Raw genomic sequence first — 27,237 nt, 5'->3', positions numbered from 1 at the left:
TTTGTGTGAGTGGTAACGTAAACTCACGTAAACTCGTACATCGCCTTGGTCCGTACAATGGTATTGTAGCAATACAATGGTATTGCCCTTATTTTAGCGCCCCAAAAACGTAATACTTCCAGATCAACTGTAATGTCAATACCATTGTAAAGCACAACTTCTCCCCTTTCCAACATGATCAATTACATGACCTAAACGCTGCCCGTTTCTGCATAATTCAAGCAGGCAATGAGCCCCGTCGGGTCTTTTTAAAAATGGCGGGTGGGGAAGCGAAACTAATGCGTGATAGTCAGAAGGAGAGATGTTGTGTGGGAAAATTGCTTTTTTTCACTCGATCTGTCCAACTTATCACCTTATCGCCTCTAAAATGTAAATAAAACACTATAAAGAGTTTATATAATGTGTCATTACATACCTATTTGAAGGTTTGTGTCGAATTTGAATCAGGTTTTTAGGGCGGTGCTAAAGTGATCTTAGAAGTAATCAGTGGCTTTGAGAATGACCCCCGTCACTGTCAATTTCTTATTTTTAAACGATGAGAGAAGTGCTACACCTGGTGGAGAGAGATTGTAAGACAGAAATAGTTGCTTTATGCTTGCTGTACGTTACGACATGACACGTCACGATGTAACGGAGGGTCCATTTTTTCAACTTTTCTCCAATACTATAGAGCCATTACCATGTCGATCAACGCTTGAATAGAAACCTAGTTCACACCCCCGATTTTGAAGTCAACACAGTCCCATTAGTCTTCTTTGTAGCCTCGTCTGAATGTTGCGGTTGRGCACATTTGTACGGAATTGGGTGAGTTTATGTTATAGGACATGATAGGTCTAATCATACCTCAATTTTGTGAGATACGACAGTTTAGCCAGTAGGACTATATGAAATAGTGCTGAGCGATTAATGCTTTTTGAGGCCGGTTCGGTTTCGGTTAGTTTATTTATTTACGTATCAATTATTTGAGTTAAATGCTGTAACACAGAATAAAACAATTAATAAAAGTCGCATGATGGTTGTGACTGCCCATTACTGCTTATTACTTATTAARCATTATTTATTCACATTACTTTAATAAAATATTTCTGTCGTTGTGTATATTGCATTTGTTTTATTTGATGATTTCATTATTTCATTCTAAGTCATCTCATATCTACTGAGCTACTGCTTATGCTTTCTGACAAAATCACWATTTTGTAGTTTTTCTAAGTAAATAAGGCATATTTTTTATTGCTGAATACCAACTATCAATCACTTAGATAATGTATTTTCAGGTAGGGACACAACAGAAAAAAACAATGAGATATGTGGGGATACCTCGCAAAGCAGCAGCTGTTCCCTCATGATTGCGCATTCTTCTGGCTCCTCTTTAGCTGGCATAAAATAAAAACAGAACAAGTAGATGCGCAATGGATTACGGTCATTGTAGTTAATAACTACGCTTACTGCTCTAAACTATATACAATATTGGTCTGTTGGAAACTACAACTCCCTACTAAATCGCAGAGTTCATGATGGAGTAGATTTTTCTATAGAGAAACCAAACTGTGCAATATGCGCATTAAGCTTACATTAAAAAAATGAACGAAACGGAATTCAAATAATTGAACCGACATCGGTCAATCAGTTGTTTAAAAAACAAAAAATAACTGACAATTCATTTAATCGCCCAGCACTAATATGAAATGACCAGCTGACTGTCCACAACTTTTCTTATTGGCGCACCGCGTTCAAGAAGTGGTTACATTTTCTAAGGMCCCATCAAATATATTTATAACTAACCCAAGACAGTTCATCTGTGTCGTTTGCAGTGGGAGCAAATGATGCATAGTGGGCAAAACAAGCGTGGCAAGCTTGCGAGAACCTATTGGCGCGTTGTAGCATATCTTTGCATATTTCCGTTAGGGAACGCCTCCTCGGTGAAGTGCGCGTGTGCACAAACTCAATTCGACCTTGCTCTCTTTCTTAAATCGCGCAATTTTTTWAAAAAGTTGGCAAAGCCTCAAGTCTATAAAACTTTGTGCACTGTGCTGTAAATAGAAACATTTATTAAGATCAGATGTTTCATCGATGAGAAAAGTCCCAGACTTCCTCTCACTACCACATTTGGTGGTGAGAAAACYTTCTGAACAGATGCGTCAGCTTTATAGCCCCTGTGCCTTGTCTGGGTTACCCCTTCTGTTTGTGGTTCCACAGCCACGAAGTCATAAACCCTGGCAATTATACAGTTTCTCTTCTTAAAATAAGATTTTAAACCTAACCTTAAACACACTCCTAATCTTATGCCTAACCTTAAATGAAGACCAATAAGCACAATTTTGTTTTCATGAATTTTTACGATATTGACTTTTTGTTGACTTCTGGGAAATGTAGTACTAAACGTTGGTGACGCACCTTGTACTCCAGTCATTTGCTTGTAGTACAGTGCTTACGTTCATTAAATAGAAAATGCTGGAAGCAGTTCGACACTGAAAAACTCCATTATTTGTTGATTTATGTTTAATTACTTAGTAGGTAAATAGCAAGAGGCTATATATCTACCACTTGTCAGGCCTCTGAGTTTGCAGCAGAGAACTTGGTTCTAAGCTGGCAAATGTTAGAGGATTCATTGAGGAAATGTAATTTTAATGACTTCAATCAACTCTACAGTGCCCTACTGTTACTGCAATGCATCATTGTAAATAAGAATGTGTTCTTAACTTAATTGCCTAGTTAAATAAAGGTTAAATAAATTAAAAATAAATTAAAAATAAATAGACTGGAACAGAAACACTAGACAAAGTGTACTATTTTGGTGCAAAGCAAACCCAAATGGAGTCGGTTCCTTCAGTAAACACATCAAACAGACAGAGCCTGTTTTGGGCATCAATACGTCATTGACCACTGCACTGCCAAATCCAAATGAATAGTTTTCGTTCCTTACATTTAAAAKAAAATCTCAACTGTCGCAGTGAATTATATTGAAGGTTGGTATTTTGATGGATGATACAACATAATGAAAAACTCAATTTGACTGAAAAGGTGAAAGGTTTTATTACAGTAAATCCATCCAAATCTCAACAGCTTTCAAAACGCAGGTTAAACATACAAAAACACATCTCACTTCACATAGTTATTTTTTATTATTATTAAATATTTAAAAAGCAGGTCAAGTTATTCACAAATAAAATGCAAACATGCAACACGTTTTGGGGAATGCATAATGAGTGGGACGTCAGAAAAAATATATATAATTATTGACAGCACATGTTTACATTCCTTTTCATTTACACAATATATGACTAAAGCATTATGGTGCACTGCCAAGTTCAATAAGAATAAATGCAACATAAAAAAAAGTATACAATGTACGTACTTGGAATATAGTATGTCAAATTACTCAGTGAACTGACTCACAACTTTCCCTAAGACATGTGGTTCAAAAGTCTTATGAAAACATCTGAAATATACCTGACTTCCACTGAATACGAAGGTGGTTAGTTGCTGTTAAAACTAAAGTTGAAAATAATGTTCATTGTGGTCATACTAGGCTACACTAAAATGAGCTCCCTTCCCTTATGATGAAGCCATACTGAAACAACCTTGTTTCTGTCACTGAAGCCCCAAATCTGGTGCAAATTAGGCATTTTTGAGTACACCGATCAATTTATCAGAATTCTTAGAATTCATGAAGATAGACAAATTATGACTAGTATGTGACTAACTCACTACTGCTTTTCATTTATGATTCTCATGGACCGTAGTGGCTCACTTCATGTAGAGAGGCAATATCGAGTCTTCTAAGCTTTAATTGTTTTTGTAATTAATTTGTAATTGTGTGAATTGTGAGTCTATGGACATACAGTATTATCCATTCCAGAGTCAAATGTCAGTGCAACATATGGAGGAAGGTTAAATAGGAGATACTACGAGCCCTTCAGGGCATTTTCTTATTGCATTCTCATGATTAATATGGTTGATATGTAATAAAAAATAAAATAAACAATAACTTTGAAACAACGTACATAATGGAAGGATCACGGGACCGACCGAAGCTGGCAACATACATAACACTTGCTGACAGATAAAAACACTATCTGTCCACTCCATACTACAACATTTTGTCACATCTAGAATTTTGGATGACTTATTTTTTTCACCCTTTGTCACTGTCCTTGGAAACTTCTGTGATGTTCTGAGCTTGCAACCTGCCCACAGCATTTCACAACAGTCACAATAACACACAGAATGTAGAACAGCAGAGGAATATATATTTTAAAAAACTAGGGTCGTGTTTCTTTGCATGAGGTTGTTTCATGTGCTCAGTCTTCAGGAGAACAAAAAAATAAACAAACCACGAGGGGAAAAAATACAAATGAGAAACAAATAAAAAATTAAACCTGTAACAAAATTCTCACAAAACAAAAGGGCATGGTGTTGTGGTGGGGCCAGGGCTGTGGCCAGGAGCAAGGACAGGGAGTGATGGCAGTCAGTACTCATCCTGCTGATCATCAGGAACATCCTCTTCATGGACCCCTAGATCCACATCTTCTCCCTCCACCTCTCCTGCACCTTCCTGAAGGGACACAAGCAGTCATAGCAAAATGTCAGGGCCAGAGCCACCATAGATATTTTCAAGTAATTAACAGCACCAGCAACCTAAATCAATTGATCAATCAAACAAAGGCCTGTGATTACAAAGAAAATGAGGTCCTTGAACGATTAGCAAAACATTTGCTATCCAATCCAGTACCAACCTTCTGGAACCTAAAACAAATGTTGCATAACAGCAACCCACACCCAATCGCCTCTGGGAAATTCCTATGAATGATCAATCAATGAAGAGCCAATCAAATACAGCCGACTGACCTGTTCGTCTGCAGAGTACAGAATCTCCATTAGCCGCTCCACAAACTGGGCGCTCTCCTGACCTTGTTCCTGTGCCAACACTTCCACATCCCGCAACTTTCCAAAGTAAAAGTCCCTCTCCTTCTCCACACCCTCAAGTGCAAGTTTTAATGTGTTCACCTGTACACAAAATGAGGCAAAGTAGTATTAGTATTGCACAGACAAGTTGATATTCTTATCATCATCTATTTGTTTTACTTCACACACCACAATTTTCTTTGTGTGGAAACTGTTTTGTATAATGATGAGCAGTATTAATGATTTTTCCATTGTCAATAAAATACAAAATGGTCACAAAGTTGGACAGCGCATCATCTTAAAAATCTAGCTGTAATACACCACTGTTCCTCTGATCCCCAACTGCTTATTACTTGAATCGTTTTCATGTTTAGTGTTTAACAGTAATCTAATCCTATGGAATGATCATTCAATGCAGTTTGTAATTACTTGTCATTTTGGTTTTGCCAAAAACAATACATACACATCCTTCTTACGAATCTAAACAGTGAGTCGAACTTAGATATATTAAATTGTAATGACACTGTTGTAGTAAATTACATATATTAAGTTGTAATTATGCTGTAGTAGTGACTTTATACCTGGTCGTTGAGCCCTGTGACCTGTGCTTCCAGTTCCCGCTCTCCTTTGGCCGGAGTTGTCGTTGGAGTTGCAACTGGGATTCTTTTCGCTGAAGAGGGTCTGGAGGATGGATGGGGGCTGCAGGGGTTTTGTTTCGGGGTTGTTGCACTTGCCCTGGTGGCTCCTGAACACAAAGATAGGTTAGAAAATGTAAATAATCTGGTCATGCCAGGGTGTTCACACTTGGTCCCTTTCAGCCAATTTGTGTGAACTCAACGCGGTTTGTTAATTTTTTGTTCAGTGTGAACACTGACTTGCCTAGTTGAATAAAGGTACAATTTAAAAAAGGAAGTCAGACCCTCAAAAGAAGCGAACCAAACTGAGACCAACAAGAGGTGGTCTGAGTTCAGTTCGCTTGAATTCCGTGGTCCGGTTCCCGTTTTTAGGGCAATGCGAACACAAAGCTTCCCAGGTTCGCTTGTCATTATTACTGCACTACATTAATGCAACACCGTTTCCCCTGCCATAATCCCTCACATTGGTGCTACAAAAGAGAAAAGATGATAAGGTTAGTGGAAGAAAACGTGTGCCGTTTTTGGATATTGATTAGCGATTGTCAAGAACGCACAGAAATTCCAAATTATGTGTGGAGTTTTGTACTGACACGACGTTCAGATTATTTGTTTGCACTATGTGATCTATAGGCTAAGAAAGCTTCATACGCTGTTTATTTTGTTTGTGGGGTTTGAATAATGTGAGAAGACAACATATTTGGCGATAATCACAACATAGGATACAAAATCAAGAGACGTACTATCCGGGATCGTTGGGACGTCCCAACTCTGACGTTACCCCATGGAAGTTGACATTTAAAATAGTTAAGGGTTAAGGAAAGGTAAGGGTTAAGTTTAGGATAGGAACGTCCCAAAGAGCCTCGATAGCATTAACCATAAAATCAACGCTAGCTCTTTTTATTTATTTAACCTTTATTTAACTAGTCATTCGTAAAGGGCCAGTGGCCTATATTGGGTGTAAAATGTTCAATCACAGCATTATTTAATCTGCTGTATTCTTCTACCATTTATTCTGTTACCAATCATTTTTACATGTTAATATTATCTTCAAATTATAAATCTCATCTTTTAACTAAATGCAATCTATTAGATTCCAAAAAGTATATCTAGATGTCCAATAACATGATCTGATAGAATGGCTTTGTAAAAACCCAGAGTGCATTGAGTGAATTTTGAAAAAAGTTCTTGGTTCCTTTATAAACATAGCAATGTGAATGCGAAGAGGACTCAGACCAGGTCAAGTGAACTGGCAAAAGAGTTGAGTCCTTATTCAAAGGCAAGGGCAGTGTGAATACAAAGAGAACATAATTATTTAGCTTTTTATTTTACCCCAGAGTAAAGAGGACTGATATAGGTTAAAGAGGACTATAAGTGAAAACACCCTCAGTCAGTTTCTTAATCTACATAAACAATGTCTGCTGTCCAGAGGGGTGTCCTACAAAACAGGATCAATGAGTTAGCAGGCTAACTTTGATAAACAACCAGAATTAAACAAATGTTCTGGTTCATTAAGAAAGCTAAACTTATGTGTTTTTGGTTGTTGAGTCAGTTAGATCATGCTAARATTTAGGCAAGTTATCTGGCTAACACATTGATCCTGCTTTCTATTAGACCCCTCAGGTAGCTGGTCTTACCTGCAGTGGGGGAGCTGGCTGCGTGGTGTTGGGACTTTTTTGGCAGGTTGAAGATCTGCTCACCGGGGTCAGGTGGGGGGATGGCATCCTGACCCTGTCTGGCCTGAAGTGGGTCATAATCTTTACCGTCATAGTTGGCATCAAAGAACCTCTTAAACCACTGGATGAAGTCAAGGTTGTCCTGAAATCTGGCTTTCACAAGCTTCTCCACAGGAATAATCTTTAAAGAGGAGAAGTGGAAATAAATGATCAAGATAAAATAATTGGGGTAATTGTTTAATAATCTGGACTTCATGTGACATGACAAATTAGAAGAAAAAAAATGAACGTTGTGTGTGTTCTATCTAATATAGCCTTGCCAATGCAACTAACTGTCATTAGCAGCTACGGTAGGTCCCGTCAGGACACTACTTGACCTCATCCTCTCACCTTGTCCACATTCATTCTCTTGAAAGAGGCCTGCAGCAGCTTGAAGTTATGAATGTACTCATGCTCGAATTTAGCCTGGAACTTAACCTTCTTAAGATGGACGCAGCCAGGGAATAGCAAATCCATGAACTGGCAGTAGGCCGCTCCTAGAAGGGAATGAAGATGTGACAAATTACTGCTTGTTTCTCTTCTGATACAAGTGCAAACTAATTCTATTTTTCAGGCATATGCTTGATGGAAGTGTTTCACGGTACTGCCATTAGCAAACCTGTGCACGACACATCCTTTCAATTGAAAGACAGACTAGAGACCATGGAATTAGTACCATTAGCACACCTTGCGACAGGATAGTGTGTGGTTCAGGAGAGATTGGATTACTTGGGGTAGCCATGGCATGGTAGGCACAGCAAGTGCGCAAACTAATTTTATTAATAGCACAGTCCGTCTTCTCTGTCAGAGCAAGGTTAGGTTAAGGTTGGGGTTACACCAGGTGTCTTTGATTATACATATTACTATGCCTATTAGAGGGTTATCAGCAGAAGTTGGGCATATAAGAGAGGAAAAGTATGGCCATCTGTTTCTCATCCAATACCTATAGTATCATCCTGGATCTCCCTTCTTATGCTAGGCCTATATCCTGAGGTCCTTGGTTCTGGGAGGAAGCACAGTTTGCAGCAGAGTTAACAGGGTAATTATTCTTACCTGAGGAGAGCTGCTCCACTTTAGTGTAGTTCAGACCGAGAAGATCGTTAACCCAGGCAGTGATATCATGCCTGCTCATAGTCTCCTGGGTTATTGAGGTAGAATATACGTTGACCGCCATCCCCCAACTGCAAAAGACAGGAAGGCATCTCTCAGTCAGTTATAATTCATTTTCTACAAAACATTACCATCTCAAAATAAGGAAAAATTTGTGTCTCTTTTACATAATGGTTAGCCAACATTCTTTACACACAATTGTTGACCAACAGATAAAAACCTGCATATAATTTTCAACTACTGCCATTAAACAGAGAGATGCAGTAGCAAAGAGTAAGCAAGGCAGACGACAATACAAACCATCAAAGGGAAACTCACTGATTTGACAGAAAGCAAGTAAACCTAGGCATATAACCACAGCTACTAGATACTGTACGAAATTAAGCCACACATATCCCATGTTAGGTCTAGTAATATGATAACATCTTAGTAACGCAAATATAAAGAATGTCCAATTTAACAGCAATGGATACACACTATCAACACTAAACATGCAAATACAATCATAACAGGAGAGGGCTCAAACAAATATGAAAAAAGCATTCAGGAGAGTATTGAATTTGAGCGAAGTTTGAGTATAGTTGTACTACAAAATCTACATGTGATGAGACATTGCATGAGGATAAAAAAAAACGTATCTTCATAATGAAGCTGGCTATTGTGAGTGTTAAGAAACATCAATGGAGCAAAGTGAAATGAAAGTAGTGTAAGCTCTCAGTGCAAAAAAAAGCATGAATAGTATAACGTGTGAAACTGTTGATCACCATAGTGATCACAGTAACTTCAAACATGGTCTTTGACGAGTGTAGCCTACATTATGCAAGAACATTGTAAAGTGCAACAAAATAGGCTTTTCACCGCTTTTAGGTATTTGGAATTATTTCATTCTAAATGATGAGGCTGGAGCCCATAATGTCAAAATGTAAGACCCGAGTTGTTATTGCACCATTTCATATTCTCAGATTGGTATCAGAAATAATAAAACGGGCCTACTAATGTCTAGTGTTCTATCGCTCCACCATACCAAACACTTAGCTAATAATCTTACATCCCACTGTCACAGATAACAAGGAGGGCTGGCCACTTAGCGGCAGACGGACAATGCATTTCCATTACCGTAACAGCTAACGTTAGGCTACAATCACATCAAGCGCGTAATTTATTCCAATGACCAAATTTGGACTGGAGTTTCGGTTTCGAACTATCCTCTTTCATTGATTYCGCACGGATAAAAAGGACAGCCGTTCTCGTGTCAACAAAGCCGATGTACTGCTAGCTTTGTTAGCCAGTTAGCTCATTGGCTATACTTGACCTAGACATTAGAGTTTATCATTTGAACAGACTGGTTTTAAAACCATGTCATATAATACAAGGAATAACTAACACAGTAAAGGTGCACCTTTTCCCAGAACACACGATTAGGTAGGGTAGGACCAACAAAAATAGTATAGCAGCTACTTGCAATCATTAACGTTATAGTCAAGACAGTGACTGTGTATGTGATAATGAAGCAAGCTAACGGGGTAGTCTCTTTGACAACGGTCTTATTTCCAACTCGCCACATAATTTGTGCCGTTTTATCACAGTAAATGTCACATATTTCGCTCTGGCAGAATTGTTAACTTGCAGAGGCCTCCTCAAAACGATTTACCCATGGTGAAGAAACAGCACGTACATGTTGGATTTGATAATGACAAGTCAACGAGAAGGCAATACATGCACTATTGCACGAGCCGATTCATTGTAACGGAATCGAAATAGCGCTAGACCGTGGCATGGAAAACATTCAATGCTCGTGAAACAAATGTTCTGGGTTTTGCAGCAACCTTGTGCTCAAAGCCTTGCTATGAAACCACGCCAACTGCGGCATTTGCACTGATTTACCTGTAGGCGCGCTCTCCTCGCACTGTATTTTTTCTGTAAGGAATGCAGTTGGATCCGTCCGTTGGGATGATGTCGTTGTTATTCTCTCCATTTGGGGACAGTGCTTGGGTGGGACCAGGCATTGGGTCTCTAAAATATTGAACAGATTATCTGCTCTCTCTCTATGAAAGGACGATGCAATATAAAGTGACGCACCTCGGGCTCGTTCTCTAGTCTGCTTATTCTTCACAAATCTGTCTCTGGTGACGTCACTGCACCCTAACCAATCACGTGACTGATGGGGTTGCGGTGCGCTTCTTGGAAGGCGGACGGCGAATTRCACTAATAGAAATGAAGGGACATTGGGACCCTTTCTCACCCTTTCTCTCAAACGCAAAATGTTTGTTTATTTCGTGCCTCGGAGTTGGCCTACTTGTAGACATTTAAATGCCAGGTCTTTATTATAAAATTATGCATCTATTGTGCTTCTTTGTTTTCTATCTTCTCATTGTTTGGGCTAGTGAGAATTCTATTGCTTGTTGGATTTAATTTACATAACAATATTAATGGTTATTATATTGTTGAAATGCAGAAGAATAATAGTGGATCTGTGACCGGGACATATGGGACCAATTCTGAACTGGAACTCTAGTTAATTTTTTATTTTGCATACTGGTAAGCAGTTTCATTAATGTTGCACTGAAAACCAACCCTCTTCCAGTGATGGCTAGTGCTGAGCATTAACCAATTTATTTTTATTATTTTTTTAAACAACTAATTGATTGATGTTGGTTCAATTACTTAAATTCCATTTTGTTCTTTTTTTCGTGAGCTCAATGCTTTAGATAACAGGCCAACAGTCTACATAGTTTAGCTCAGAAAATGTGGTAATTAACTACAATGACCATCATCTACTGCACACCTACTTGTCCAGTGTGTTTATTTTATGCCTGCTACATTAAATGGGACAGACACTGAGAAGAGAGAAAAAAGCGATGGAGAMGGATAGTGAGCAGTTGCTTCACGAGGTATCTCTCCCTGAAAATACATTATCCAAGTATTTGATAGTTGGTATCCAGCAGTCATAAAAGTATGCTTTATTTACTTTGAAGAACTACTAAAATAGTGTTGTCAGACAGCATAGGCAGTAGCTCTAGAGATGAGATGACTTGCAATAAAATAAAGTCATTGACAAAAACAAATGCAATATGCAGAACTGAAATATTTTATAAAAGTAATGTGAATAAATGATGGTTAATAAGTGATAAGCAGAAATTGGCAGTCACTACCATCATGGGACTTGTATTAATTGTTTTATTCTGTGTTGTTACAGCATTCAACCACATAATGCATAGTGCATTTCATGTAAAAAAAGCAAAATTGAAACCAAAAACCTGATTTTTTTAGTTTGATAATCGAACCAAAACCGACCTCAAAAAAGGACTAATCGCTCCGCACTATGGCTTAAAAGGATTGCCTTCTAAAGTGCTGTACTGCAAACACAAGTAGCAGAACAAAAGCCTTTGTTGTTAGCCATACTATAAGGTCACCACTCACCAACCTTGGTCCTGGAGAGCTACTGAGCGTGTGCTGGCTTCCGTTCCAACCCAGCACTAACTCTGATTCAACTACTGGTAATAAATAGATTAGTTGAAACAGAATACCTGTATATAAGCCAGTTTATCAATTAGCTCAACTGAAACTTGTCATTTTGCTGAGACAGTACCTACCACAACCATATTTTTATATAGATAGAGGGCTGCACTGGCCCACTAACACACCACATGGCAGGCTGTACCCCTCATTTGTCAAGTTGGTGTCCTACTGTAATCTGCCGAGATGGTGATACACTCGTGTCCCCCGGCGACCGGTTCGTTCATAAAACATCCTCCATTCAGGTTGCAAATGCGTCGYTTACTTGGTTTCCTCCTTGATTTGATTTAATGGTGCGCCGGTCTAAAAACAAAACTGGGAAAATATACATACACTCTTAATAAAACCCCTTTTTCCACCACCATGCTAGTGGCTAATGCCACTTCCTGATGTTGCGTACACTGTTCAGCAGGGGTAAACAGACTGCTAGAACCTGATTAGCTGAATGCGGTACACAACATCCGGAAGCAGCATTAACCACTAACATGGTGGTGGAAATAGTGTTTTATTAAGACAGAACGCATATTTTCCTCTGTTTTTTTAGGCTGGTGGCCCATTAAATCGACTTGAAGTGGAAACCGACGCCTTTCCAGCCTGGTTTAAGATATACCTTGCTCTAGGGCACAATGGTTGTAGGTTGCACCAGAGATAGTGATGCAGTTGACTGATTACTGTGAATCCCGCAAGATTCTCCCAGTGTCAGACATAAACTATGATTGCAACCCTCAGATTACCAGCCATCCTCTAACTGCCGCCCTGCCAAACCCTCAGGTGTTAGTGCTGGGCTAGAACAAAAGCCTGCATGCCTTGAGTCTCCATGACAGAAACACACTGTTACAGTCATGCAGAATTTATATACCTCAGGAAACAATATACCTTTTTATTTGTATACAGTACCAGTCAAAAGTTTGGACACACACTCATTCAAAGGTTTCTTTATTTTTACTATTTTCTACATTGTAGAATAAAAGTGAAGACATCAAAACAATTAAATAACACATTTGGAATCATGTAGTAACCCAAAAAAGTGTTATTATTTGAGATTCTTCAAAGTAGCCACCCTTTGCCTTGATGACAGCTTTGCACACTCTTGGCATTCTCTCAACCAGCTTCACGAGGTAGTCACCTGGAATGCATTTCAATTAACAGGTGTGCCTTGTTAAAAGTTAAATTTGTGGAATTTCATTCCTTCTTAATGCATTTGAGCCAATCGGCCAATCGGTTGTGACAAGGTAGGGGTGGTATACAGAATATAGCCCTATTTGGTAAAAAGACCAAGTCCATATTATGGCAAGAACAGCTCAAATAAGCAAAGACAAACAGTCAATCATTTCTTTAAGACATGAAGGTCAGTCAACGAGGAACATTTCAAGAACTTTTCAAGTTTATTCTAGTGCAGTCGCAAAAACCATCAAGTGCTATGATGAGACTGCCACAGGAAAGGAAGACCCAGAGTTACCTCTGCTGCAGATAAGTTCATTAAAAAGTTACCAGCTTCAGAAATTGCAGCCCAAATAAATGCTTCACACAGAGTTCAAGTAACACACATCTCAACATCAACTGTTCAGAGGAGACTGCGTGAATCAGGCCTTCATGGTCAAATTGCTGCAAATAAACCACTACTAAAGGACACCAATAAGAAGAAGAGACTTGCTTGTGCCAAGAAACACAAGCAATGGACATCAGACCAGTGGAAATATGTCCTTTGGTCTGATGAATCCAAATTTGAGATTTTTGGTTCCATCTACCATGTGTTTGTGAGACGCAGAGTAGGTGAACGGATGATCTCCACATGTGTAATTCCCACCGTGAAGCCTGGAGGAGGAGATGTGATGGTGTGGGGTTGCTTTGCTGGTGACACCATGTGATTTACTTAGAATTCAAGGGACACAACCTGCATGGCTACCATAACACCTCCAGGCTGTGTAAGGGCTATTCGACCAAGGAGAGTGATGGAGTGCTGCATCAGATGACCTGGCCTCCACAGTCACCTGACCTCAACCCAATTGAGATGTTTGGGATGAGTTGGACTGCAGAGTGAAGGAAAAGCAGCCAACAAGTTCTCAGTATATGTGGGAACTCCTTCAAGACTGATGGAAAAGCATTCCATATGAAGCTGGTTGGGAGAATGCCAAGCGTGTGCAAAGCTGTCATCAAGGCAAAGGGTGGCTACTTTGAAGAATCTAAAATATATTTTGATTTGTTTTACACTTTATTGGTTACTACATGATTCCATGTGTGTTATTTCATAGTGTTGATGTCTTCACTATTATTTTAAACTGTAGAAAATAGTACAAATAAAGAAAAACCCTTGAATGAACAAGTGTCTCCAAACTTTTGACTGGTACTGTATATGAATGAAATATAAGCCAGCCTGAGTAGTAATCCTCTGACAGTGCACACACTGTTTATTCTTGGTACAACTAGAACACAGTGTACTCCTCTGTGCACTGACTGAATAAATATTCAGTCAGTGCACATATGCCCTCAAGAAAAGCAGGAATGAAAACATTGCCAAAGACACAACATGAAAACGTTCTGATGATTAAACACATAGTTGTTCTCCATCTCAAATCTACACCGGGCAAATATGGATAATGATGACTGCAGAAATCATAACATAAGGAAAAAATGCCAAGTTGAATATGCCATTTCAGATCTCTTTTGCAGCTGCTTAGGGGCATCAGCTGTCTTGGACACCTAGCTGGCTGGTACTGAATTACTGTATTGATTTGCACTGTACCATTGTGGTGTCATGCTGTTGTTGTGTTAAACCCGAGCAGCAGTCAGTACAGTGCACAAATGAAGAAGTTTCTCTCTGGTGGCTGAGACTTGTCAAAGGACTTCATAGCTGAATATCTTTTTTACAAGCATTATCTTGTTTTTTGATATCCACGTTGTTGTAGAGAGTTTTGGTTACAATTTGCAGTCCCCTTTCTCGCGGGAAGTGGTTCAAATGTGCAAAATGTCACATGCTAAAAAGACACACACAAACCAAAGTGAAAGTGGAGTAGTGAGTGAAACTTCCAAACTAGTAGGTGGCTAGCAGTCAAACCAAACATAGCTAGCATGCTAGCTAGCTAGCTGGCTAATCAATGTATACCGGTAGCTAGCACTAACCACGGTAACGTACACTGCTGGACTAGCAAGCTAGCAATAATTACAAGCCCACTTTGACAGAAACCGGTAGCCAACATATACAGTATTAACCACATTACATCGAGTACAATTCAACAATATACTGAGGTGTACAGCCCGCCATACATGCCCTAAAACATGTTCAATAAGTTTGACAAAAAATTACACATTGCAACCGTAGATTTTTTGACTCACCAGTGAACTCAGATTTCAGGTTATTCGGTGTTCAAAAGCTGCTATTTTCCTGAGTCACCCCACCCTCTTTCCACTCATTGTAGGAGCTGATGACGCCGACAACGTACACATGTTTCATTCGACAAGGAACTAGCGTTGCTGAAGTCGATTGGCTTGATTGTAACATCTGGTGTGATTTCGACCAGTCATAACTTGATGCGTTGCTCATTGAGTACAACTGACACAACTGACAGCTAATGTACGTGGGCATTGAAGTTGCCTCTGCACTCTCCTTTTTAAGTAACATGATAATGTATTCCTGCATTCCTTTTAGTATTACACAATAAGACAATATGCAATGTATACAGAGAAAATGCAGTATGTCATTGAATTTCTTAATTCTTATTTTTTATATATTACATTTTTTATTTTAAATTATCCAACTAGTACTTTTGTACTTCAAATGAAGGGTTTCACCTTCAAGGTTCCTATACCACATTGGATATGATAAGACTTATCTTGTTTCCAAATGTGCAAAATCAAGCTCTAAAACAAACTTAAAATGTATAGTGTGAGGCTAGGAAAACCATATATAGATTTTTCTCATCACAAATCAATCTCCTTGGAGAGAGAAGCTGTGGTCCAGAGCAAAGGCTTTCAGACACATTTAGTAGGAATCTATGATTTGAGGCTTGTAAGGAATTTGGTTTCAGGCCAAAAAGTAAACATTCACCAGAGCTGACTTGGTCAACTAATTTAATATCATATCAAAATATGTCAAACAAAACAAATGAGATATTCCCACAAGTGTGTGCAAGACGTAAGGTCCACAGTTCCTTGGTTGAGATCTTATCTACAAACAGTTTCCATTATATGTGTAGGTTAATAAGCAGACTTGCTAGAGATTTGAGTCAAAGAGCATATTTCAGCATTCAGCATTGACTGTGCTTGACTGCAATAAGTGGTCTGCATACTGAGCACCTTGATTTGTTTGTAAGAAGTTAACAGTTTAGCAGTTCAGATTTCCCCTTAGCATTTCCCTTAGCACACAGCAATTATATAAGGGGCACTAAAAATATATCTCAGATATTTGACAAGTCATGATGTATCATTATTAAAATTATGTACTCTTGGTGCCAGTTCCTAGGCACAAATTAAGTTCAATAAATCATCTCCATTAAGAATGTTTTTTTGTCGTTTTTAGAATTTGTATTGGACCCAACAACTGGTTGGACCACTGCTTGTAGGAACAGCCTGGTCTCAAGACTAGATGTAACATAGTAAATGTAAATCTGGGACACTCAAATTAGTATGATTTGTTATGTTTGGTATGGTTACACAAGACAGAAGGTTAAGGCAAAAACAAAAATGTTGGGAAATTAGCAACTTTGGAAGTACTTGCTACTTTGCAACTAAACTCAGGACCCTGTCTTTCAAAGATAATTCGTAAAAATCCAAATAACTTCACAGATCTTCATTGTAAAGGGTTTAAACACTGTTTCCCATGCTTGTTCAATGAACCATAAACAATTAATGAACATCCACCTGTGAAACGGTCGTTAAGACACTAACAGCTTACAGACGGTAGGCAATTAAGGTCACAGTTATGAAAACTTAGGACACTAAAGAGCCCTTTCAACTGACTCTGAAAAACACCAAAAGAAAGATGCCCAGGGTCTCTGCTCATCTGCGTGAACGTGCCTTAGGTCTGCTGGAAGGAGGCATGAGCACTGCAGATGTGGCCAGGGCAATAAATTGCAATGTCCGTACTGTGAGATGCCTAAGACAGCYCTACAGGGAGACAGGACGGACAGCTGATCGTCCTCGCAGTGGCAGAGCACGTGTAACAACACCTGCACAGGATCGGTACATCCGAACATCACACCTGCGGGGCAGGTACAGGATGGCAACAACAACAGCCCGAGTTACACCAGGAACGCACAATCCCTCCTCAGTGCTTAGACTGTCCGCAATAGGCTGAGAAAGCCTGGACTGAGGGCTTGTAGGCCTGTTGTAAGGCAGGTCCTCACCAGACATCACCGGCAACAACGTTGCCTATGGGCACAAACCCACCGTTGCTGGACCAGACAGGACTGGCAAAAAGTGCTCTTCAGTGATCAGTCGTGGTTTTGTCTCACCAGGGGTGATGGTCGGATATGCGTTTATCGTCGAAGGAATGAGCGTTGACACCGAGGCCTGTATTCTGGAGCGGAATCGATTTGGAGGTGGAGGGTCCGTCATGGTCTGGGGCGGTGTGTCACAGCATCATCGGACTGAGCTTGTTGTCATTGTATGCAATCTCAACGCTGTGCGTTACAGGGACGACATCCTCCTKCCTCACGTGGTACCCTTCCTGCAGGCTCATCCTGACATGACCATCCAGCATGACAATGTCTCCAGCCATACTGCTTGTTCTGTGCGTGATTTCCTGCAAGACAGGAATGTCAGTGTTCTGCCATGGCCAGCGAAGATCCTGGATCTCAATCCCATTGAGCACGTCTGGGACCTGTTGGATTGGAGGGTGAGGGCTAGGGCCATTCCCCCCAGAAATGTCCGGGAACTTGCAGGTGCCTTGGTGGAAGAGTGGGGTAACATCTCACAGCAAGAACTGGCACATCTGGTGCAGTCCATGAGGAGGAGATGCACTGCAGTACTTAATGCATCTGGTGGCCACACCAGATACTGATTGTTACTTTTGATTTTGACCCCCCCTTTGTTCAGGGACACATTATTCAATTTCTGTTAGTCACATGTCTGTGGAACTTGTTCAGTTTATGTCTCAGTTGTTGAATCTTGTTATGTTCATACAAATATTTACACATGTTAAGTTTGCTGAAAATAAACGCAGTTGACAGTGAGAGAACATTTCTTTTTTTGCTGAGTTTACTTAGCATGTTAGCTAACCCTTTAACCCTTTAACCTAACTCCTAACCCTATAACCTTAAGCCGAACCTAGGCACCTAGCTAACGTTAGCAACAACACATTGGAATTCGTAACATATCATACATTTAGCAAATTCGTAACATATTGTACAAACTGCAATATGCAAACATACAAGACCACTGATAATCTCCCTCGATCTGGGGCTCCACGCAAGATCTCACCCCGTGGGGTCAAAATGATCACAAGAGCGGTGAGCAAAAATCCCAGAACCACACGGGGGGACCTAGTGAATGACCTGCAGAGAGCTGGGACCAAAGTAACAAAGCCTACCATCAGCAAGGGCATTGAAGATGAAACGTGGCTGGGTCTTTCAGCATGACAATGATCCCAAACACACCGCCCGGGCAARGAAGGAGTGGCTTCGTAAGAAGCATTTCAAGGTCCTGYAGTGGCCTAGRCAGTCTCCAGATCTCAACCCCATAGAAAATCTTTGGAGGGAGTTGAAAGTCCGTGTTGCRCAGCAACAGCCCCAAAACATCACTGCTCTAGAGGAGATCTGCATGGAGGAATGGGCCAATATACCAGCAACAGTGTGTGAAAACCTTGTGAAGACTTACAGAAAACGTTTGACCTCTGTCATTGCCAACAAAGGGTATATAACAAAGTATTGAGATAAACTTTTGTTATTGACCAAATACTTATTTTCCACCATAATTTGCAAATAAATTAATTAAAAATCCTACAATGTGATTTTCTGGATTTTTGTTTCTCATGTTGTCTGTCATAGTTGAAGTGTACCTATGATGAAAATTACAGGCCTCTCTCATCTTTTTAAGTGGAAGAACTTGCACAATTGGTGGCTGACTAAATACTTTTTTGCCCCACTGTATCAGCTGATGTAAGAAGGGCTATATAAATACATTTGATTTGATTTGATATGAAACGTAACACATCATACCAATTGAAGTCCATTTCCCCCTCGTAACTTAGCCTACTGTTCTGACTTGGTGGTGCACCTGTAGTCTATAGCCTGTTCTAGAGAAATGTCATCATCGAATATTATAAGAGCTTGCATTGTCTTCTTATATGCCCCCTTTATTTATCCTACAGGCCTGACTTGGTATTCAGGCAGAATACTGTAAGAATAGCCCATGTTCCCATGTTCTGAAATCAGATTTACCAAATTTATATCAGCATGTTAAATGTGCAACCAGAGGGAAAAAAACTCTAGACCACCTTTACTCCACACAGAGATATGTGTACAAAACTCTCCCTCGCCCTCCATTTGGCAAATCTGACCATAATTATATCCTCCCAATTCCTGTTTACAAGCAAAAATTAAAGCATGAAGCAACAGTGACTCAGCTACAGGACTGATTTGCTTGCACAGAGTGGAATATGTTCCGGGATTCTTCCGATGGCATTGAGGAGTACACCACATCAGTCACTGGCTTCATCAGTAAGTGCATCGATGACATCGCCCCCAAAGTGAACGTACATACATACCCCAACAAGAAGCCATGGATTACAGGCCATATCTACACTGAGCTAAAGGCTAGAGCTGCCGCTTTCAAGGAGCGGGACTCTAACCCAGAAGCTTATAAATAATCCCGCTATGTCCTCCGACAAATCATCAAACAGGCAAAGCATCAATACAGGACTAAGATCGAATCGTACTACACCGGCTTTGACGCTCGTTGGATGTGGCAGGGCTTGCAAACCATTACAGACTACAAAGGGAAGCACAGCGGAGAGCTGCCCAGTGACACGAGCATACCAGACGAGCTACACTACTTCTATGCTCGCATCGAGGCAAATAACACTGAAACATGCATGAGAGCACCAGCTGTTCCGGAGAGCTGTGTGATCACGCTCTCCACAGTCGATGTGAGTAAGACCCTAAACAAGTCAACATTCACAAGAACGCAGGGCCAGACAGATTACCAGGACGTGTACTGCGAGCATGCGCTGACCAACTGGCAACTGTCTTTCTTTACTGACATTTTCAACCTCTCCCTGTCCAAGTCTGTAATATTAACATGTTTTAAGCAGACCAACATAGTCCCTGTGCCCAAGAACACTAAGGTAACCTGCCTAAATGACTATCGAACCGTAGCGCTCACGTCTGTAGCCATGAAGTGCTTTGAAAGGCTGGTCATAGCTCACATCAACACCATTATCCCAGAAACATTAGACCCACTCCAATTTGCAGATCCACAGATGATGCAATCTCTATTGCACTCCACACTGCCCTTTCCCACCTGGACAAAAGGAACACATATGTGAGGATGCTATTCATTACAGCTCAGCGTTCAACACCATAGTGCCCTCAAAGCTCATCAATAAGCTAAGGACCCTGTGACTTAACACCTCCCTCTGCAACTGGATCCTGGACTGCCTGATGGGCCATACCTAGGAGCTAAGGGCAGGTAACAACACATCCGCCACGCTGATCCTCAACACAGGGGCCCCTCCGGGGTGTGTGCTCAGTCCCCTCCTGTACTCCCTGTTCACTCATGACTGCATGGCCAGGCACGACTCCAACACCATCATTAAGTTTGCCAATGATGCAACAGTGGTAGGCCTGATCACCTACAGCGACGAGACAGCCTATACGGAGGAGGTCAGAGACCTGGCTGTGTGGGGCCAGGACAACAGCCTCTCCCTCAACCTGATCAAGACAAAGGAGATTATTGTGGACTACAAGAAAAGGAGGACCGAGCACGCCCCCATTCTCATCGACAGGGCTGTAGTGGAGCAGGTTGAGAGCTTCGAGTTCCTTGGTGTCCACATCACCAACAAACTAACATGGTCCCAGCACACCAAGACAGTCGTGAAGAGGGCACGACACAACCTATTCCCCCTCAGGAGACCGAAAAGATTTGGCATGGGTCCTCAGATCCTCAAAAGGTTCTACAGCTGCACCATCAAAGGCATCCTGACGGGTTGCATCACTGCCTTGTATGGCAACTGCTCGGCCTCCAACCGCAAGGCACTACAGAGGGTAGTGCGTACGGCCCAGTTCATCACTGAGGTCTATCTTCCTGCTATCCAGGACTTCTATACCCGGCGGTGTCAGAGGAAGGCCCTAAAAATAGTCAAAGACCCCAGTCACCGTAGTCATAGACTGCTCTCTCTGCTACTGCACGGCAAGCAGTGCCGGAGCACCACGTCTAGGTCCAAGAGGCTTCTAAACAGCTTCTATCCCCAAGCCATAAGACTCATGAACATCTAATCGAATTGCTACCCAGACTACTTGCATTGCCCCCCCCCCCCCCCTTTTACGCCGCAGCTACTCTCTGTTATTATCTATGCATAGTCACTTTAATAATTCTACCTACATGTACATATTACCTCAACTACCTGGACTAACCGGTGCCCCCGCACATTGACTCTGTACCGGTACCCCCTGTATATAGTCTCGCTATTGTTATTTCCCTGCTGCTCTTTAATTACCAGTTCCTTTTATTTCTTATTCTTATTCATATTTTTTAAACTGCATTGTTGGTTAACGGCTTGTAAATAAGCATTTCACTGTAAGGTCTACTGTTATATTCGGCGCATGTGACTAATAACATTTGATTTGATTTGAATTCTGTCGCTGTACATTTCAAAAGTGCTGAACGTATAGTTATTGACTATGTTCGTCCTAGCTCGCTCATTAATAATGTCTTAATGGAAATTACAGATTACCTCTTATTTGCCCCTTATGCCATAGTTTTTACATCTCAATTGTCAGTAGAAACCACATTTGTTTAAGCAAGTCAGCCATATCAGCTATGTTTTTTTCAAAAGGCAGTAAATTAGACTGAATTAACTGTTTCGCTGCCAGACAAGGCTCCGCTGATAGTCAAGTGAAGAAGTGGTAAGGATTAATTCAAAGGTGCTGAAAAGAAAGCTCTGCTGTTGGGGCAGCTTTATGTAGGCCCTAACAGTTTGTGGGTATCATTTGTCACCATTATAGTGCAATTKATGTATTGTTCAGTGTTGTGTTGTGTAATGGCTTAGCTGGCATGCATCTAAAAAAAATTGGGGGAGTTTGCCCCACCAAGATTTACATGCTAAAATTGCTACTGGTTAGGGTAAGGGTTAAGGTTAGGTTTAGGATTTAGGGTAGGTACGTCCCAAGGATTGTAGATAACACTAACATGACCTCCGATATAAACAGAGAGGAAGAGGAAGAGAGGCCCAACTCTGGGTAAAATCTGTCTCCCTCCAGCAGGTGACTCGTTGTTTCGGCCAAGCAAGGAGTATGTATGGCTTATTTGCTACATGATATTTATTTGATTGAATAGAAGTTTCGTAATGCTTAAATTGTTGCTAGTGTACTAATATAAGTAGGACACGTGATGTCCCGGAAAGTTTGATTAACATCCCTTTATGTGGGAGTTGTCTAGAGATGGCTATGCATATTCATGGTATGAGGCTAGTAGCATAGCATCTCTCTCCATTGAATACAGGCGGTTGATGTCAACTACTCTCATTGAATATTCAAAAAAGGGAGGTGAGACATGCATCTTGTCAGTATGTCCATAATCTTCAATAGAAAGTGTTTTTTTCTCAAAGTCTCCGGGATGTCACGTGTCCTACTTATATCAGTACACGCATAACAACCTAAGCATTAGAAAAAGTATATTCAAACAAATAAGCCATTACATTTTTTTWAACCAAATTTGACACCCTCATTGACCTCCATACATAATCTCCTCACTTGGTGAGCTAACCCTAACCCTTTTTATAACCTTAACCTAATTCTCCTAACTTGCTAGGTAAGTAAGTACTTCTAACCTGCTACAAAAAGTCAAATCTGACTAAACCTGTATCCCATCTTGTTAAAACCCTGTTGGTCTCTCGTGGCAGACAATATTTGGTTCTGGGGGCTGAGATACTTGTTAAAAAAAATGTTTGTCCCTCTTTGGGTCTTGTCATTAAACCCACGTAACGGAGAGGCGTGGTTGACATATCATGCCCTGACCATAGAGAGCACTTGTTTCTCTATGGTGTAGTAGGTCAGGGTGTGACTAGGGGGTATTCTAGTATAATATTGTTGTGTTCTAGTCTATGTTGGTGTTTTGTATGATTCCCAATTAGAGGCAGCTGGTAATCGTTGTAGCTATTTTTCCCACCTGTGTTTGTGGGATATTGTTTTGTGTTTGTGCATGTGCACCACGTAGTCACGTTTAGTTGTTCGTGTATTAATATGTTTTGTTTAAGTTTCTCTTTTTGAATTAAATATGTGGAACTCAACATCCGCTGCGCCTTGGTCCCGTTCTTACGACAGCCGTGACATGACAAGATGGCAGGTACGTCCCCGAATGGTTGTCGGACTTGGGGATGGAGTCAGAGGAACCCATAGAGGTCGGTAAGAAGGCAGGCAGGAAATAATTTAAAAAGACTATGGTCCATATTAAGAATAAATATGGAGTCCTGCAGAAAGAAATTTAACATGACAAGAGTGAGAATGAATTAACTATGGTGGCAGGTGCAGTGAAGACCGCCAAGTTCGAGCCTCGTCCTTATGGTGATAAAGATGTTTTTTGCCCAGTGCGAGTGAGATTTTTGGAGAATATGGATCCTTGCCTTCTGGCTGATCCATATGTGGTGTCAGGTTGGGTGGAGAAGAGTTTGGGCAATGTTGGGTCAGTGAAAGTGACTCGAAGTTGAATCATGTGGAATTTTTGCATTTCTGCCATCCAGAGGGAGCAAAACATTTGGGATTTTCTACACAATGCTTCTTATAAAAAAGAAGTGACGCAGTCAGTCTCTCCTCAACTCTTAGCCAAGACAGACTGGCATGCATCATATTTATATCAGCCCTCTGATTACAATGAAGAGCAAGACATGCTGCTCTGTTTGGGCCAGCTGCAGCTTAACTAGGACAGACCTCTCCCCATCTTTACAACCATTGAATCTATATGTTTGACCATGACAGTTTACAATCTAAGGTAACACCAAGTAATTAAGTCTCTTCAACTTGTTCAACAGCCACACCATTCATTACCAGATTCAGCTGAGGTCTAGAACTTAGGGAATGATTTGTACCAAATACAATTATCTTAGTTTTAGAGATGTTCAGGACCAGTTTATTACTGGCCACCCATTCCAAAACAGACTGCAACTCTTTGTTAAGGGTTTTGGCGACTTTATTAGTTGTGGTTGCTGATGCGTATTTGGTTAAATCATCAGCATACATGGACACACGTGCTTTGTTCAATGCCAGTGGCAGGTCATTGGTAAAAATAGAAAAGAGTAGAGGGCCTAGAGAGCTGCCCTGCGGTACTCCACACTTTACATGTTTGACATTAGAGAAGCTTCCATTAAAGAAAACCCGTTGAATTCTWTTAGATAGATAGCTCTGAATCCACAATATGGCAGAAGTTGAAAAGTCATAACACATAAATTGTTTTCAACAACAGGTTATGGTCAATAATATCAAAGGGTGCACTGAAATCTAACAGTACACCTCCCATAATCTTCTTATTATCAATTTATTTCAACCAATTATCAGTCATTTGTGACAGTGCTGTACATGTTGAGTGCCCTTCTCTATAAGCATGCTGAAAGTCTGTTGTTAATTTGTTTACAGAGAAAGAAAAATAAATCCAACAGTTTGCTAAGAGCTGGTAGTAAGCTTATAGGTCTGCTGTTAAAACCAGTAAAGGCCTCTTTACCACTCTTGGGTAGGAATTACGTTGGCTCCCTCCAGGCATGAGAACAAAGACTTTCCTCTAGGCTCAGATTAAAGATATGACTGATAGGAGTGGCTATAGAGTCAGCTACCATCCTCAGTAGATTTCCATCTAAATTGTCAATGCCAGGAGGTTTGTCATTATTGTTCGATAACAATAATTTTTCCACCTATCCCACACTAACTTTACAAAAGTCAAACTTGCAATGCTTTTCTTTCTTATTTGTTTTTCTATGCATGAATACGAAGGCTCACTGTTCATTGTTGGAATTTCCTGCCTAAGTTTGCCCACTTGAAGTAATCATTAAAATAATTGGCAACATCAAATGGTTTTGTGATGAATAAGCCATCTGATTCGATGAAAGATGGAGTTGAATTAGTCTTTCTGATCATAATTTAATTGAAATACTCAACATTTTCCCCAGCATTCCTTATATCATTGATCTTGGCTTCATAATACAGTTTCTTGTTCTTTTTGTTGAGTTTAGTCACATAATTTCTCGATTTGCAGTAAGTAAGCCAGTCAGATGTGCAGCCAGACTTATTAGCCACTCTTCTTACCCCATCTCTTTCCACCATACCGTTTTTTAATTCCTCATCAATCCATGGAGCCTTAACAGTTCTAACAGTCAGTTTCTTAATAGGTGCATGTTTATCAATAATTGGAAGAAGCAAATTCATCAAGTGCAGCGTCTGGATGCTCCTTATTAATCACATTAGACCAACAAATATTTTTAACATCATCCATGTAAGAGTCACAGCAAAATTGACTGGGGACAAGAACTGTGACATGTTTTTCTCTCCTGAGCAGGGCGCCTCTGTTGAAAGGAGTGATYACTGGACTGGCATTAAGTGTTGAGGAGGGTTTGTTGAAGATGAAGTTGAAGATTCCCGGTGTCTGTGATGACCACCGTTTGGTGCGACACAGACCCGGTGGAGAGTGTGGTGAAACAGAGAAGACACTGCCTGTACTACTGAAGTTTGATGCAGAGTTTTTACCAGATAAAGTCAAGGTAGGATGTGCGAGTTATCCCGTGAGAGATTTTGTCCCAAACCCATTACGGTGTTTTAGATGTCAAGCTTATGGTGTTGGCAACAGTCTGTAGGAGGGAAATTTCTAGATGTGAGAAGTGTGCAGGAGGACATGAGGCAAAGGAATTTGTAGTAACGGTGGAAAAAGTTGTGTGTAAACTGTAGGGTTACGCATGGTGTTGGAGATCAGAGGTGTCTGGTGAGACAAAGACATGTTGAGGTTACTAGGATCAAAGTAGTGCAGAAGGTGTCGTATGCTGAGGCAGTGATGAGAGTAGTAGAGMAAAATGGGTCCAGGGTGAGAGATCCTAAGAGGATCCCCTGTGAGTAGGCAGAGGTCAATAGAGAGTGATAGGAATAAAATATGCTTCAGTAAGATTGGTATTTTTGGCGTTCATGGCCATGGTTGTCAACTGTACAGCAGGAATGGAACATAAATCACAGAGGATAGATGTTGTGATGGCCGCTGCGGAGAAGTACTTGGGTGTATGAGATTTTACTGCAGAAGAGTTACAAGGTGTTTTGAACGATAGTGTCCCGTCCTCCCAGGCTGTTGGCCTGATGTAGGATCAGATAGAGCCAAAGTAGTGGAATAGTGATGAGGTTTTAATGGGTGTAGGGTTAGTTGGTAGGGCAACTTTTTCACAAAGTGTAATGAATTCATTCTCCAGAATATTAGGCTGATATACAGCCAAGAAAGCAGGCGGAGTGATGCACCTATAACATTTGTTTGCGGACAGCCATAATACCAAAGAAGAAGATACTTGTTGAACAGCAGGGGGCACTCAAGTCCTACCTAGAGGGAGGAAGACAGAACAATAGAGTGGCATGTCAAGCAATAGCAGGAGAGCAGAAACAGAGGACAGAGCAGGCAAAGCAATGAAACGATGGTGTCAGTTTCATAAATAAGTTAGGAGCAAGAAAGCATGAAATGTCATTAGCATTTAAGATTACCTTGGCTGAAATGCTTCGGCAAAGGCCTTTTCTTTGGCCCAAGGGGTTATTTGACATACTTTCAAACGTTCAGTACCCAGCTGCTGCGTGCAATTTTTCTACTGATATAAATTCTTAGGGAATCATGTCAACTTGAAGGCTACTTCTGAATTCGACAGAGACCCTATCTTACTGACAGTAGCCAAGGGATACACCTACAGTTTGTGTGAGGTTATACACAAGTAGTGATCTTATCTAGCAATGGTTGTCTGCTCTTTTGTTCTAACTGGGAGGGTGTGTGATGAATTAAATGCAGTGAGCTGGGAGCATTGAACTAGTGACAGATAATAAATTGTGGGGCAGTAAAGCAAACCTATTGGAATTCATAGTGCTATCCTGGAATCCAAACGGATTTTCTCAGTTTCATCATTGTTTCAAACAGATATCAGTTTGGATTCCAGGCTATGCAGGTGCCTTTTATAAGTGATGGATAAAAAGAAGAGAAAGAGC

General features: G+C 40.6%; 1 protein-coding gene across 2 annotated transcripts; it reads right to left on the bottom strand.

Annotated features, from left to right (window-relative positions):
* Positions 1 to 3,785: 3,785 nt before the first annotated feature.
* Positions 3,786 to 15,449, bottom strand: LOC111956818 (microtubule-associated protein RP/EB family member 2). 2 transcript variants are annotated; one of them, XM_023977467.3, is made up of 7 exons: positions 15,212 to 15,449; positions 8,306 to 8,433; positions 7,604 to 7,749; positions 7,175 to 7,394; positions 5,487 to 5,650; positions 4,849 to 5,007; positions 3,786 to 4,555 (listed from the first exon to the last, which is right to left on the bottom strand). In XM_023977467.3, exons 2-7 carry the CDS (start codon positions 8,424 to 8,426, stop codon positions 4,469 to 4,471), a joined length of 897 nt encoding a protein of 298 aa, XP_023833235.1. In that variant the 5' UTR covers positions 8,427 to 8,433; positions 15,212 to 15,449; the 3' UTR covers positions 3,786 to 4,468. The 2 variants fall into 2 exon arrangements, with proteins under 2 accessions (XP_023833235.1, XP_023833234.1); XM_023977466.3 differs by lacking the exon at positions 15,212 to 15,449 and adding an exon at positions 10,247 to 10,498.
* Positions 15,450 to 27,237: the final 11,788 nt, after the last annotated feature.

The sequence above is a fragment of the Salvelinus sp. IW2-2015 genome, linkage group LG32 (genome assembly GCF_002910315.2).
Source record: "Salvelinus sp. IW2-2015 linkage group LG32, ASM291031v2, whole genome shotgun sequence".
In the NCBI taxonomy this organism is placed as follows: domain Eukaryota; kingdom Metazoa; phylum Chordata; class Actinopteri; order Salmoniformes; family Salmonidae; genus Salvelinus; species Salvelinus sp. IW2-2015.
Note: the sequence above shows the minus strand (reverse complement) of the source record. Positions and strands in the feature narration are given on the sequence as shown.